The sequence below is a fragment of the Triticum aestivum genome, chromosome 2B (assembly GCF_018294505.1).
Source record: "Triticum aestivum cultivar Chinese Spring chromosome 2B, IWGSC CS RefSeq v2.1, whole genome shotgun sequence".
Classification (NCBI taxonomy): domain Eukaryota; kingdom Viridiplantae; phylum Streptophyta; class Magnoliopsida; order Poales; family Poaceae; genus Triticum; species Triticum aestivum.
The window spans coordinates 518,810,285-518,825,290 of record NC_057798.1 but is presented as its reverse complement, the minus strand read 5'-3'; the positions used below and the strand labels follow the sequence as shown (position 1 = coordinate 518,825,290).

Sequence of the window (15,006 nt, the reverse complement as noted above, 5' to 3'; positions counted from 1 at the left end):
CTCAGCCATATGGCGATGGTGCAGAACTTCACCACTGGGCATAGAATGTCTGGCAAGACGCCATAGAATCCGACAGGGAGACCCAAACATGACATAGAACTTCACCATTTTAGGGTTTAGGGTTTAGGTTAGGGTTTTAACCATGATAAGACATCAATTTTCTTCAGTCAAGGCTGTCCAAATCCTTTGAGGGAAGAGATAAAAAATTCCTTACATGTTTAGAATGAGTCCTCAAATCAACGTTATCTTGGCATGCCAACAGATGTTGGCCTGTCCAAGAACGAAACTTTCAAATATCTACGAGATCGTGTGTGGGAGAAGATCAAAGGATGGATGGAGAAGTTACTTTCTGCAGCAAGGAAAGTGGTCTTGATCAAATTGGTCGCTCAGGCAACACCGGTATATTCTATGTCATGTTTTCGCCTGCCGCGGGGTTTATGTGAAAGTATAACATCAATTATTCGGCAATTTTGGTGGGGTTGCAAGGAAGGAAAGAGAAAACCTAGTTGGTTTGCTTGGGACACAATGATTCAACCGAAGCACCTGGGAGGTCTAGGATTCCGTGATATAGAAACCTTTAACCTAGCGCTACTTGCTAGGCAATTGTGGAGAGTCATGACGGAAGAAACTTCTTTGAGTGCTCAAATACTAAAGGCCGTTTACTTCCCACAATGCAATATATTGGAGGCAGAGTTGGGATCACGCCCATCGCAGATATGGCAAGCAATTTATAACGGGAGGGATAACATAAGGCCTAATCCGAAGGATTGGGGATGGAGACACCACAAACATATGAAGGGATAACCGGATCCTACGGGATAATTTCAAGAGGCCATTAGTGTCCCTAGATCCTAATCCGCCGGAGAAGGTGGCAGAACTCCTTGATTATACTTCGGCGCATTGGAAGGAGGGGCTGATCCGCACTGTTTTTACTCCTTTTGACGCAGAAGAGATCCTAAAGATACCAGTCTGCACTAGGAGGCTGCCGGACTTCTGGGCGTGGCATGAAGAAAGAAGAGGTGTATTTACTGTTCGATCGGCTTACCGGATGATCTTGAGAACGAGGACCAGTAGGGAGAGCTGGTGGAATGAGACAGAGGGCTCGTTCACAGGGTAGGAGGACAAGATTTGGAGCACACTATGACACATTCAGGTCCCTTCAAAGTTGCAATGAGTACTCCTCAATTGATTTTGGTTCAACCCAACCAAGACTAATCGCCCGTAAGCAGGGCTAAAGAAACGGCCCATGTGGGCCCAGGAATGAACCCCTTCCCGCGCCTTCGCCCTAACTCGTTTCCCTCGTCCCGCCCACTCTCCTGCATCTGCCGCCCCGGCGAAACCGCAATGGAAGATTTCCATGAAGAGACGCGCGAGGCACGCGACGAGACCTTCAATCCGGTGAGCCCACCCTCTCTTCTGTTCCTCCGTCGGTTGTGCCCTTTTCTCTGGCCTTTTTGTTCTTCCGGATGTTGGATTTTAAGAGTTGCCGGGGCCTGAGCAGGATCTGATCCGCGCGATATTCAAGCTTGTGTGGAGCCGGCGGACCGACAGGGGCGTCGTCGTCGACGAGGCCATAGACATCGAGGTGATTCGGCGGTCCAATCTAATCTCAGATGCTTCACTTTTCTTTCCCTTCCTCCTATCCCAGCCCACCCAAAACTGTTCTGTTTCTTTTTTCGTTTTGCTATGTACTCCTACATCAGATGAGAATGTTTCAGTTTTTAATTGGCAGCCTGCTGCGGAGACGTCAAGGAGGAACCGGAGTACCTCTGGTAGGTGGTGTTTTGTTCCATCTTTATAAGATGATGAACAAGGCTTTGTTCTTGGAAGTTCAGTAGCACTGTCCATTCTAAGTGCACCTGCAAATTAAACTGATGGAATCCTTCGATCCTTCCTAGTCCGGTTTCTCTGTCTTTCCAAGCTAGTTGCGTGCACAGTTTTCGTGCATTTTGCAGCTATCTGTGCCAGTTTTTACCCATACTATGTTCATATTGACGCTTATCATGTTCACTGTTCGATTATTCATCAACCCCTTGATCGGAAAAGGGAAAAAAGGCCGAAAACAAATGAATTTCTGCCGGCTCAAACAAATAGTATAAAATGAGAAGCCTTCGTGCACGATGCTCATGATGCTTTGTTTGTTTAATTTGTGCAGCTAATGCAAGTGCCCTGCAAGTGAGCTGTGAACTTCTTCGGATGTTTGTCGCAGGTCTGTATATTGACGAAAAATATCGCAGTACCTGATGCTAATAATAGTACGGTAACATAGATTCCAGTTCTGCAGCTCAAGTCTGAATTCTTTCTTGCAGAGGCTGTCCAGCGCTGTGCTGTTATCGCTGAAGCAGAGGGGACGACCACAATTGAGCCCACCCACCTGGAGCGAGTCTTGCCACAGCTTCTTCTGGACTTCTAGCTAGCCTTCTTGGTACCTGTCTCGGACACAGATGGATAGCCAAGGCGCCTGAACCGATCCATAATTAATCTTGTAATGAGAATGTTGTTTGTGTCACCCTAACAAACCAGTTTTGTTAAATAACACGCCGCCCTGATTCACAAGTCTGTAAACTGGGGTTTCGTTCCAATTTCGTACTTCCCCCGTCTGAAAATACTTGTCGGACAAATGCACAAAAATAAATATATCTAGAAATATAATACGTCTAGATACATCCATTTTTCCTACAAGTATTTTCGGACGGAGGGAGTACAATTTTCCCTGGATTTTACTGTCCTTGTAAAAATCCTCCGCGCTGGGGGTAGCAGAGCACGCGCTACGTGTGACTGGCCTGTGAAAGAAAAGAGTGGTGGTCTCTGGATGCGTACGGCGCAGCCACGCTAGGACTAGAAAGAACGGCGGCGCGACCACCTGTCGAGACGAGGCTCCCCCGCACCGCCACGGCGGGCCGAGCTCCGCACACCTGTTCGCCTCGCCCACCTCCCCCCTCTTATAGCAGCACTCCACGCGCCAGCGCCATGTCCCTCGCCGCCGCAGCCTCCCCGTCGAGCCGCTTCCTGTCGCCCTCCACGGCCGCCCGCCCGCCGCCCGCCGCCGGTTCCTCCACCACCTCCTCGCCGCGCCCGCGCCCCCGAGGCCGCCGCAGCTTCGGCGCTGCTCCCCGTACCACTGGATGGCGGTACGTAGCTGCACACGCGACGCCCTACCCTCTCGTTCCCCCTCTTTTCTATCCTGTACTGCGGTCGTACATGAATGTTTGGCGATCGCTACGGCAAATTGGATGATTATAATTAACTTGCACCCTCGAGTTTAAGCTGATTCAGGAGAGCTTAGTTGCACGTTTAGGTTCGAGGGAGATTTGGGAACCAGGAGGGCTACCTGATCGGTGGATTTTAGCCTTGTAGAGCGCTAAAGGAGAGCGATTATGATTCTCAGGGCTGCAGAGCACTGGAATATGGTTGCTCTCCGGGAAATTCAGGGAGATATTTATGAACTCGGCTCCTAGCAGGTCCAACTACGAGTGAAGCCATGGTGCCCAAGTATTCACCACTGTTGGCTATCTTCTGCAAGCGTGGCACCTTGAGAGTGTAAAGATATGTTAGATCTGGACCTAAGTATGCTGAAACTACGAACTTTTTTTTTCTGGACACACGGCGTCACTTTATGTACTATGCAGGCAACACAATCTACAGTTATCATATATTTTTTGATTTTTTGAATACTGTGAATGTTTTGATGAGGCACATTTCCGTTTGTGCTTTTAGCATATAGTCATGTCAAGTACTGTACCTTTCTTTTTTAGAAAAGAGGCGCTTGCCCGGCCTTAAACTGAGGCCCCTACAGGCCAAGTACTGTACCTATGACAGATACAATCTCAGCTTCTGTTGCTTAACTTGCAGCAATTTTGGACTGAAGGATCACTGGAAAAGAACAACGCTCTGGTTGACTATCTGAAGCAATATGGTGTTGTTCGAACGGACAAAGTGGCAGAAGTTATGGAAACTATCGACCGAGCCTTATTTGTACCAGAGGGCTTTACCCCTTACATTGACAGTCCTATGCCTATTGGTTACAATGCAACAATATCCGCTCCTCACATGCATGCAACCTGCTTAGAACTGTTGAAGGATCATTTACAGCCAGGCATGCATGCTCTGGACGTTGGATCAGGTTTGTTGTTGCTGACAGCCTGATACACTGTCACTCTCCTCTGTTAGTGCCTTCAGATGATACACTTGTATCTGTATAAATAAACAACTTTGTCCAACTGACATTTTGTCTCGACTACTGCCATCTTCATCCATTTCCCATCACAGGCAGTGGCTACTTGACAGCTTGTTTTGCAATGATGGTCGGACCAGAAGGTCGCGCAGTGGGGATTGAACACATTCCTGAACTTGTTGCTGCTTCAACTGAAAATGTCGAACGGAGTGCTGCGGCAGCACTACTGAAGGATGGTTCACTTTCTTTTCATGTTTCAGGTATGCTAGTTGGTGTGCTATGGTGTGCTGAGCCATTCAATACATCGATGAAATTTAATTTGCACTGGTCGTTTTATAGCCTCAAAACGTTAGTCTTGATTGGTCCTAGCCATCTTTTGATGGAAGTCCAAAACATCTGGAGCTCAAGTTGTCTTGTTGCAATTCTCAAAAACACAGATGGAAGGCTTGGCTGGCCGGATGCGGCGCCATACGATGCTATTCATGTGGGTGCAGCGGCACCTGAGATCCCTCGGCCGCTGCTGGAGCAGCTGAAGCCTGGCGGGCGCATGGTCATACCGGTCGGCACATACTCTCAGGACTTGCAGGTGATCGACAAGAGCTCCGACGGATCCACCAGCGTCCGGAACGATGCCACTGTCCGATACGTCCCTCTGACCAGCCGCTCTGCTCAGCTGCAGGACAGCTGAGATCCTTCGCTCTGGATCTCAAAATGTGTGTGTATATATGTGAGTGTCTATGATCTTCTCTACCAATGTGGCGTCTGTTGTTTCAGATGGTTTGGTTTTGTAATGCTTACTGCTGGTTGATGTTGCTTAGAATATGTGAATACGTGTTGTGTGTGATAAGGTTGGAAATCGCTAGCGTTTGTGTGGCCTTTTCACGGCATGATTTGTCGCGGTTTAAGTTCAGTTCAGGTGCAATTTCTCAACTTTGAGATAAAGATGCAGCATTATCCCCTCAACTTCATGCCCTCTCATCATCTTTATCTGACCATTGTCCAGCATTATCCCCTCAACTTCATGCCCTCTCATCATCTTTATCTGACCATTGTCCCCTTTTGCTTGCTAACGATGATGGGCCCAAGAGACCCAAGTCCTTCCGCTTCAAAAACTGCCGGATCAAAATGCCGGGCTTCCAACAGGTGGTGAGTGATGCTTGGGAGGAATCAAGGCATGTTGAGCCCTACCAAATGCTCTTCAACGAGCTCAAGAAGACAAGCCAAAAATTGTGTGCTTGGAGCAAGACACTCTTTGCCAAACCGAAGGTCCAACTCCACATGGCCCTCAAAGTCACTCTCCACCCTGATTTAGCGCAAGAGGAAAGAGTTCTTAGTCTAGAAGAAAGTGACATCTGCAAAAGGCTTAGGAAAAAGATTATTAGCTTCACCGTATTGAAAAAGGTTAGGAAGCGTCAAAACTCCAGACCAGAATCACTAACCTCAAAGAAGATCCCAACACTCGTTTCTTCCACCTACGTATCAACCATAGAAGGAGAAAAAAATTCATTCACCGTCTCAAGCACAACAACGATTGGGTCACCGAGCACGAGCACTAGAAAAACATTGTCCACCATCACTTCCAGAACATCGCAAAAAAGGTCCTTCACATGACATCGACATCAATTGAGGAATCATTCGCACACCCAGTTGTGATCTTCATGTATTGGGAGAGGCCATCACCAAGAAGGAAGCTAAGAGAGCTGTGTTTTCCATGCCTAGCGACAAGGCATCGGGCCCCGATGGATTCACGGGTGCCTTTCTCAAGCCATGTTGGGATACTCAAGCCATGTTGGGATACTATCAAGCCCGGCATCATGCTTGCCATCAACCATTTCTCTGATCTTCATGCTGCGCACTTTCATTGGTTGAATTCTACAGACATTGCTCTCATTCCGAAGAAGGATAGTGGAGGACATCGGTGATTTTCGTCCCATCAGTCTTATCCATGTCGTCACTAAGCTAGTTGATAAGATGATGTCCAACCGGCTTGCCCCGCACATGAATGAGCTGGTCTCACACGCTTAAAGTGCATTTATTAAAAAAAGATGCATCCATGACAACTTCATGTATGTGCGCAGTCTCGCGAGACGCTTCCTTCGTAGGGAAACCCTGGCGTTGCTCTTCAAATTTGACGTCAAAAAAGCCTTTGACTTGGTGCATTGGGACTTCCTCCTCAACCTACTTCGACACCTTGGTTTCCCGCCTCGCTTCAGAGGTTGGGTTTCGACCCTGCTGTCATCGGCTTCGTCTCGCGTTCTGCTTAATGGCGTGCCTGGCGATCCCATTAAGCTAGGTCGGGGGTTGCCCTCCCCCCCGGTTATTTGTGCTCGCCATTGACTCGCTGCACCACATCGTGGCAAAGAGCATGGCTCAAGGAAATTTACACCCCCTTGGTGGAAATGCTATGCCTATGCCTATCCGAGCTTTGCTTTGCGCAGATGACGGCATAGTTTTTCTCACGCCCATTAAGGAAGACATCCAGTTTTTCGCTGATACTCTCAAGCACTTTGGGGATGTCGCTAGCCTTTTCACAAATTGTTTCGAAAGTCTTGTCGCCCCAATCCGTTGCGATAATGTTGATCTTCCAAACATCCTCCAATCCTTCCCGGTCAAGCTTTCCTCCTCTTCGATGAAATACTTTGGGTTGCCTGTATCTGTCAAGAGGTTAAAGAGAATTCGCTACCAGCCCCTCGAGGACAAGATTGCAGGCTGACAAGCCATGGGTTGGCTTGGGAACCCCTTGCGATGACAACGATCGAAATATCTTTGCCGCAGCTACCAAGGTCCAAGTTGGCAATGGTTTGCGTCCCAAGTTTCAGGAGTATCTTGGCTCGATGGAATTAGGCCCAAAGACATGGCACCTAAAATATATGGATTGTCGAAGAAGGAGAATTCCTCGGCTCGAATGGCTCTGCACGACAACTTCTGGATTTCCCAAGTGGACATTCTTCGCGGCATCACTATCGAACACCTCCCTAAGTTTGTCACCCTTTGGGAGAAGGTCTCCCATATCCACCTCGACATCAACACGCCCGACATTATCACTTGGAAGTTCACCACTGATGGACACTACTTGGCGACGCCAGTCTACAAGGCGCAATTCTTTGGCCATACTGACACGGACATGATACCGACCATTTGGAAGATTTGGCGCCTCCTAAATGCAAGTTCTCCGCTTGGTTGGCAATCAACAATAGGATTTGAACAGTGGATAGGCTTCAGCGTCGTGGGTGGCCAAACTGTATAACCTTTGCCCCCTTTGCAAGCAGGTTCAAGATTCGGTGACCCACATTCTATTCCAATGCAGATACACTATGAGTAACATAATGCCGCGTGGGTGATTGTTGTAATTCGACGATGGGCCTTAACCTCTTAAACTTCTCTCTTAATCATAAAAATGGCAAATCTTTTGCCTCGTTTAAAAAAATGCAGCATTAGAATTTGACGGCTCATGTGGATACATCATACATGTGCAACAAACTTATCGCTGTACCCAAGCAATATAGATGCACCATCTAAAGCCGACCGATAATCTAGTTTGAACTTTGAACATAAAAGTAACAAACAACCGATAATCTAGTTTGAACTTTGAACTGAAAACTAACAGAACGGCACGATCTCTTATTACGGTAGATCGGATGAAATCAGTTGCGTGGCCGGCCGGCCGGCTCAGGAGCTCCACTCGTCCCCAAGGTATCTAGCGTTGGGCTTCCTTGTTCTTGCTTCCCTGCGTTCGGTTCCTTCTACTCCCGCCGTCGAGCCTCCACGCGGTCTTAACTCCGAGCTGTCGAGCTCCTCCACGGCCGGCAGCGAGGCCATCCGGCGCCTGAAAGCGGCGAACTCTGCGGCCTGCGTCCTCAGCCCGGCGACGGACGCGGCGTGCCTGCGGCGCGCCTCCGCCAGTTTCTTGGCCCCCGGTCTACCCACGAACGCCGCGGCGGTCTGCTCGCCGGCCTCCGCCTCCTTGGCCGCCCTGTCGAGCAGCCGGAGGGCGGTCTCCTCGGCGAGCGCGGCCACGGAGTCGAATTCCCTCGTGGGCACCGGCTTCCCCGCGGCAAGTTCCGCCTCCGTGACGGAGGCGAACTGCCGCAGAATCTCTGCCCCTTTGGTGAATGCCTTGCCGCCTTCGTCGAGTGTCTGCACAGCGCTCTTCCACGCCATCGTCGGACGGATCATGCGCCGCGTCCTGATGAACTCGTAACACGCACTGATGGATCGGCGGACTACTCCGCGGCGTTTGGTGGCAATGCAACCGATGGTGCGAACGAACTTGGGCACTCGGCCCCTGCTGACTTATATGATCGACTCGAGCGTAGCGCGTACGTGTACCGTTAGGAGTCGATCTTGGATTCCCAGAGAAACACACGAGTTCTCACCGTAGGTTCAGATTATGCGAAGCCGCATTGTAGTCGTCGCATGCGGCATGCATGAGGTATAAGCCAAACATAATCTCAACTAATTTTTTTTCGTGGTTTCCTCCTTCGCCGTCTTATTCATATCATAAAGATCAAAGTACAAATCACGTAAGGACCGAGATGACAAAAGTAAAAGATAGCAAAACATCTTTAAGCTTGACACCAACGCCACCTGTCTTCGGCACCACCCCAGCAGCCATCGAAGAAAAGAACGGCGGATCACCTCCAAACCCGAGCTCGACGCGGCTCCATCGCTGATATGCAGATTTGCGGACCTCAAGGTAACTCACCAAAAATGAAGCCTTTGCCGTTAAACGAATCATACCCGGGCAACACCCCGGACACGCCATCGAACTCCAGATCTGGCACCCTACCACGCCTAAGACGGCGAAGGAGGAAACCATATCTGCCATCCACGAACTACGAACCCAACATATGTTTCGTCATCCAGATGTCGTCGATGCAGACCACAATCTGCATCCGCTCCTGGACTACCTCCCAAGCTCCGCGCCGACGTTGGAGCAAACACCGTCGCAAGGGCGGAGCCCGAAGACACAGGTCCACCACAAGGATGCCGCTGCCGCCACGCCATTCTTACTTGAACAGACTGGTTTTTAAATTTCATCCCCAAACATAGGACCAAAGCCAAGATGATGAACAACCTAAAAACCTAGAGTACGAGAGAGTAAAAATGGTCCACGCGCATGGATCCGGCGACCCCCCTCACCATCGACGACCGAGGTCGCCGGCGGAGGGGAGCCGTCGGAGGATGGCGCTAGAAGATTGGCCTCACTAGTAGAAAAACGACATTTAGTCCCGGTTCTGTAACAGACACTAAAGGGTGGGGACTAAAGGTCCTCCCCTTTAGTCCCGATTCAATACGACCCGGGACCAAAGGCTCACCACGTGGCACGAGCCCGCGCCGGGGGCCGGGGGACCTTTAGTCCCGGTTACCAACCGGGACTAAAGGTTTTTTTTTTGAAATTCTTTTGATTGATTTTTTTTCTTCTGGTTTTCAAATTTCTGAATTATTTGACGATTTAATCTCCAATCACCCCTCATCATTGCTCAAGTGTGGAGCACCCATTCCAAATCGTCTAACTTTCCGGCCGGCCATCCATCCACTCACTACTCCAGCGTAAGCACGCTTAACTTTCGAGTTCTATTCCCCCTAGTTTCCAAGTCTGCACTTGTTGTTTACCTGACAATAGTAAGTTGTCAATCCTATTAACCCTCAGGAGTTTAGCTTGAGCATGAAGTCACACGTTTTACCGTTTGAGTTTGAAACTATTATTCAAAAAAAAATTATTTAGTAACACTAATATTTCTTGAATAAGTAGTTTGATCATAGTTTGACCAGTGTTTGACCAGATTTGACCATAGTTTGACCAAAATTTATAAAAATTAAAATAATAATTTAGTAACACTAATATTTCTTGAATAAGTAGTTTGACCATAGTTTGACATGATTTAACCAAAATTCAAAAAAACTGAAATTTGAGCATAACTTTTTTTCCTTTAAGAATTTTAGGATTCTAAAAAGTTGCAAAATGGCCTACGGCCGTCGAAATCGGAAGCGGATTTTCATGCTGAACATTTTGATATATTATGCGTTTTTTTGACATCGGATGCAAAAGATACAGTCGTTTTACTTTTTCATAACATTTTTTTGCAAAACATGTCGAAATTTATGTTTTTAAATTTCCCTAACTACTAGATGTAGTAACATAACTACATCAAGGTTTTTTATTTTTGGAGTTTTTATCATTTTCTTTTGATTTTTTTCAAAACTGAAAAGACGATTGGGGGGGGGGTGTAGAGTTTGAAAATTGCCCTTTAGTCCCGGTTTGTGTATCCAACCGGGACTAAAGGTTAGACCACTTTAGTCCTGGTTTGTGTCACAAACCGGGACTAAAGAGGCTCGTGGGGCCCCGGCCTGATGCTAGCCTGCCACCACCCCTTTAGTCCCGGTTTGTGACACAAACCGGGACTATAGGTCACAAATGAACCGGGACTAATGCATAGCCGTTTGAATCGGGACTAATGGTCGTATTAATGGTGATTCATTTACAAACCGGGACTAATGAGCTGAACATTAGGTCTTTTTCTATTAGTGCCTCCTAGCGGCGGCTAGGGTCCCAGTCGCCAGGACGAGAGGAAAATCGATCTGTCTCCACGATATTCTCCACTCGATCAATTACACACTCATCTCAACTATTCTTTAATCTAGCCTAGGACCCTAGGTCTAAACTAACTACATAATATATTTTGAGGTTTTTCTTCGAGAGTACGCCAATAGCGTATAGAGGGCAACAAACAGATTTACAAGACGCTGACCTTCGTGCGAACATCAGATGCAGCACACCCACACCACACACCACACATAGCACCTAGCCTACTCTCTCAGAAAACAATCTAAGGTGGACTCTCTCAGAAAACGATCTAAGCCACCTTGACCAGCCTCCTTCCACTCAGCAAGCTCGCTAAAGCTCATGCCAACCAGTTGCCGAGGGGGCCTAACGTGCTCATTCCTATAGAACACCCTCACATTCCGCTGTTTTCACACAACCCAGGCAATCGCGATCACCATCGAGTCAAATCCCCTTTTGTGCACTCCACTGAACCTCGTTCTTTCCTCCAACCACCAGTCAGTGAACTTGTCCGCCGTTGTGGGGCACCTCACATTTATCCTGCATTGCGAGAAGCATAGGTGCCAAACCTCACGGCCATAGAAGCAATTGACTAAAATGTGGTCAACATGGTCCTCCTCCAGAAGGCAAATGTAGCATGCGGAGGTCTCATCCCGAAGGCCATGGCGAGCCCTCCTATACGATGTACTGAATAGTTAGCCAGCAAAAGATTTGCACTTGAGTGGAGCCTAACTTCTCCAGATGCATTTGGCATAAGGGAAACACACAAGGCATTGGCCGAGTCGCTTGTAAACCAAACCCGCAGTGTACGAGCCCGATGCCGCGCACGGCCAGGAGTAGTGGTCGGGTGCGTCCTCCTCTCACGGAACCCGGTAGATCGCTTGGATGAGGTGCATAAGCTGCACGTGAGCTGTGAAAGAGAGAGGATTGTCGGAGATGATGTTTTAGGCCGGAAGGAAACCTTCAAATGTTGTTGAAAGCAAGTTTTTAATTTCGTAAACAAAACAATTTCGGGCCTCACTGAATTATGCAAAATTTCAAAAAAAATCATAGGATTTTAAGATTTCAAACTTCATTGAATTTTAACATAATTTAAATTTATTTTTAAATTAGTTTGAATCTGGCTCAAAATTTTGGATTAAAAATATTTTGGCCCCCATCGAAATATGCGAAATTTCAATAATTTTAATGAAAATTTGTTGAATTTTTTAACCTTGGTCATAAGCAACAAACCCACATGTGTTAACATGAGCGTCGACGGATCCACAAGCATCCGCATCGATCCCTCTGTCTGCTACGTCCCTCTGATCAATCGCTCTCCTTGCAATGGAGATCCTTGGCTCTGGATCAAGAAATGTGTGTGTATATATGAGAGTCTATTATCTTGTCCACCAATGCGGCGTCTGATGTTTTTGGTTTTGTAATGCTCGCTGCTCTATGATATTGTCCACTTATGTGCCTTGTTTTTTTGGCATGTTGTGACGTTTTTTGTCGTTTTTTTCGTTAATTAACTGGGCAATTCTCATTGATCTATTTTAAATAAATTAGGCCCTAAGCAACCGCGTTTCAAAATAAGTTTGGGAGTCGTGGCGTTTGTTTGGCCTTTTTATGGCATGTTTTGTTGCAGCTCAAGTCCAGTTCAGGTGCAATTTCTCAAACTTCGAGATAAAGATGTATTCCCTTCGTCTCATAATATAATATCAAAGCATTTTTGACACCAGTGCATAGCATTAGAATTTGACTGCCCGTGTGGGTAGGTCTTACACGTGCAACAAGCGTATCGCTGTTCCCAAGCTGTATGTGTATAAATCATCTGAAGCTGATCGATAATCTAGTTTAAACTTTGAACACAAAAGTAACAAACGACCGATAATCTAGTCTGAACTTTTTTTACACAAAAGTAACAAACTGCATGATCTCGTATTCTGGTAGTACATCGGATGAAATCAGTTGTGGAGTAGCAGTGTTGGAGCATCGGATGGCCGGCCGGCCGGCTCAGGAGCTCCAGTCGGGCCCGAAGTATCTGGCGTTGGGCCTCCTTGTTCTTGGTTCCCTGCGTCCGGATCCTTCCACTCCCGCCGTCAAGCCTCCACGCGGTCTAAACTCGGAGCTATCGAGCTCCTCCATGACCGGCAGCGAGGCCATCCGGCGCGTGAAAGCGGCGAACTCCGCGGCCTGCGTCCTCAGCCTGGCGACAGACGCGGCGTGCCTTTGGAGCGGCTCCACCAGTTTCTCGGCCCCCGGCCTACCCACGAACGCCGCGGCCGTGTGCTCGGCGTCCTCCACTTCCTCCTCCGCCCTGTGGAGCAGCCGGAGGGCGGTCTCCTCCGCGAGCGCGGTCGCGGCGACGAATTCCCTCGTGGGCACCAGCTTCCCAGCCGCAAGGTCCGCCTCCGTGACGGCAGCGGCCAGCCGCAGGATCTCTGCCCCCTCGGTGAATGCCTTCTCGCCCTTGTCGAATCTCCGCACCGCCTTCTCCCACGCCATCGTCGGACGGATCATTGCGCCGCGCCCTAATCAGCTCGTGGGTTCGACGGACTACGGTGTTGGATGGCAGGACGCGGCAATGCAGCGGCGTGAACTTGGGGTATTGGACGCGCGCCCCCTGCTGGCTTATATGGCCGACCACTCCGACTGTCCGCGGGATCGTGGCGCGTACGTGTGTCGTATACGAGTCAGACTCGGATTCCCATCTCCAGATGAACGCGGGTCTGAAATATACGTTACAGGCAGCGTGACAGTACTGTTTCGTACAGAAACTTCCGTATTCCGTATGTATATATACATACTCCATGTTGTACTGTATTTGCATAACCAACATCGGGACATGTTTTCTGCTCTTGGCATTTCTACGTACGCTGGGAAGGGCGAATCGAAGGATTTCACATGGGCTTGAAGTTTCTGTACGAGATGAGCGCGTAGAACGGGTCAGAGTTCGCCTGCCCGAACAGTCGCATCAGGGCCTCCAGCGGCGACGAGCCCGACTTTCCGCCGGCGTCCGAGGGGGGCAGCCTCCGGACCACCTCCGGCTGCGTGAACCCTTCGACGCACTGGAAGTACTGCGTCACGAGCTGGACGCGGCTGTAGGCGGACCCCTCCCGCCACGCGCCGATCGCCTTCTCGTAGAACATCCGGTTGCTGAAGCTCACGATGCACACCCCTCCCGGCTTCAGCACCCGGTGGATCTCCGCGAAAACCTTACAAAGAAGTCAGTGTGCACCGAGCATATGAGCAAACTGTATCAATTGTGTGGTGGAGAGAAGGAGAAGATAAGAAGACGGTGGACGGGAATGGGACATACTTTTTCAGGCGATTGCAGGTACTGCACGCTCACGGTGCAGAGCACGGCGTCGAAGGAGGCGCTCTCGAGCTCCAGCCGCTGCTCCCGGTTGAGGTCGCTGACGAAGAAGTAGTCCAGGCGCGGGTTCTTGGCCAGCTCCTGCGCGTTGAGCCCGTGGCCGACGACCCGCCGGAACAGCATCTCCGGGGGCAGGTGGCTCACCCAGGAGCTCATGAGGTCCAGCACGTCCGACTCCGGGCGCACCCGCTCCCGGTAGAGGTCGGTGAGCGTGGCGAGGAAGCCGTCGTCGACGTGCTTGACGAGGCGCGGGAACGCGTAGAAGTCGCGGTCGGAGCGCGGGTCCAGCTTCGCGCGGCCCTCGGGCTGGAGCACCTGCCGCCGGATGTTTCCGGCCGAGGACGGCGACGGCTGCGTGCTGCCGGAGCATCGCGGTGGGGGCAAGAGCGGCCGCGACGGACGCAGCGTTTGCGGCGGAGCGCAGAGCATGTTGCTCCTTCTCTGTTTCCGTGGAGACTGGACACTCACTCGTTAATTTGTTCACGTGGCGTTACTAGTCATTTGTACGTGCTTTGCACGGGAGACTTTTATGTATAACAGAATACTAAAATATTAAAATTAAAAGTAAAGCGCATATATCATGATAAATGTATTTGGATATTTGAAAGAAAATTCCTATTTTCTCATAGGAGCTCATGGAAGATTACTTGTTACTCGCATCAAATCAGAATAGCACACCAATTTCTTATTTGTTCAAACTGTTTTAGACCCAACCTTTGTTTCTTAAAAAATAAATGTTATACATGTTGAAAAAAGAAGCTTGATGTAAAGAATATTCAACTTTTTTTATTTTTTTCTCCTTTTCTCACCCTTAAGTCTGGATATCTCTAAGTACTTTCTATTGCATGACTTTGTCCGGTACTGAAACAAAAATTAGAAAATCAATTGAACATCCCCCTCCCCCGCCGC

At 49.0% G+C, this 15,006-nt stretch overlaps 2 protein-coding genes and 1 pseudogene across 2 annotated transcripts; 2 read left to right on the top strand and 1 right to left on the bottom strand.

Moving 5' to 3' along the window:
• The first annotated feature begins 1,038 nt into the window (after nucleotides 1-1,038).
• Nucleotides 1,039-2,559, top strand: LOC123041545 (protein MHF2 homolog). Its single transcript, XM_044464143.1, has 5 exons — nucleotides 1,039-1,398; nucleotides 1,502-1,585; nucleotides 1,733-1,772; nucleotides 2,156-2,209; nucleotides 2,310-2,559. Exons 1-5 carry the CDS (start codon nucleotides 1,261-1,263, stop codon nucleotides 2,411-2,413), a joined length of 420 nt encoding a protein of 139 aa, XP_044320078.1. The 5' UTR covers nucleotides 1,039-1,260; the 3' UTR covers nucleotides 2,414-2,559.
• A 270-nt stretch (nucleotides 2,560-2,829) lies between these two features.
• On the top strand, nucleotides 2,830-5,049 carry LOC123041544 (protein-L-isoaspartate O-methyltransferase-like; annotated as a pseudogene).
• Nucleotides 5,050-13,403: 8,354 nt separating this feature from the next.
• On the bottom strand, nucleotides 13,404-14,599 carry LOC123041543 (uncharacterized). The gene is made up of 2 exons (XM_044464142.1): nucleotides 14,041-14,599; nucleotides 13,404-13,936 (listed from the first exon to the last, which is right to left on the bottom strand). Exons 1-2 carry the CDS (start codon nucleotides 14,524-14,526, stop codon nucleotides 13,622-13,624), a joined length of 801 nt encoding a protein of 266 aa, XP_044320077.1. The 5' UTR covers nucleotides 14,527-14,599; the 3' UTR covers nucleotides 13,404-13,621.
• Nucleotides 14,600-15,006: the final 407 nt, after the last annotated feature.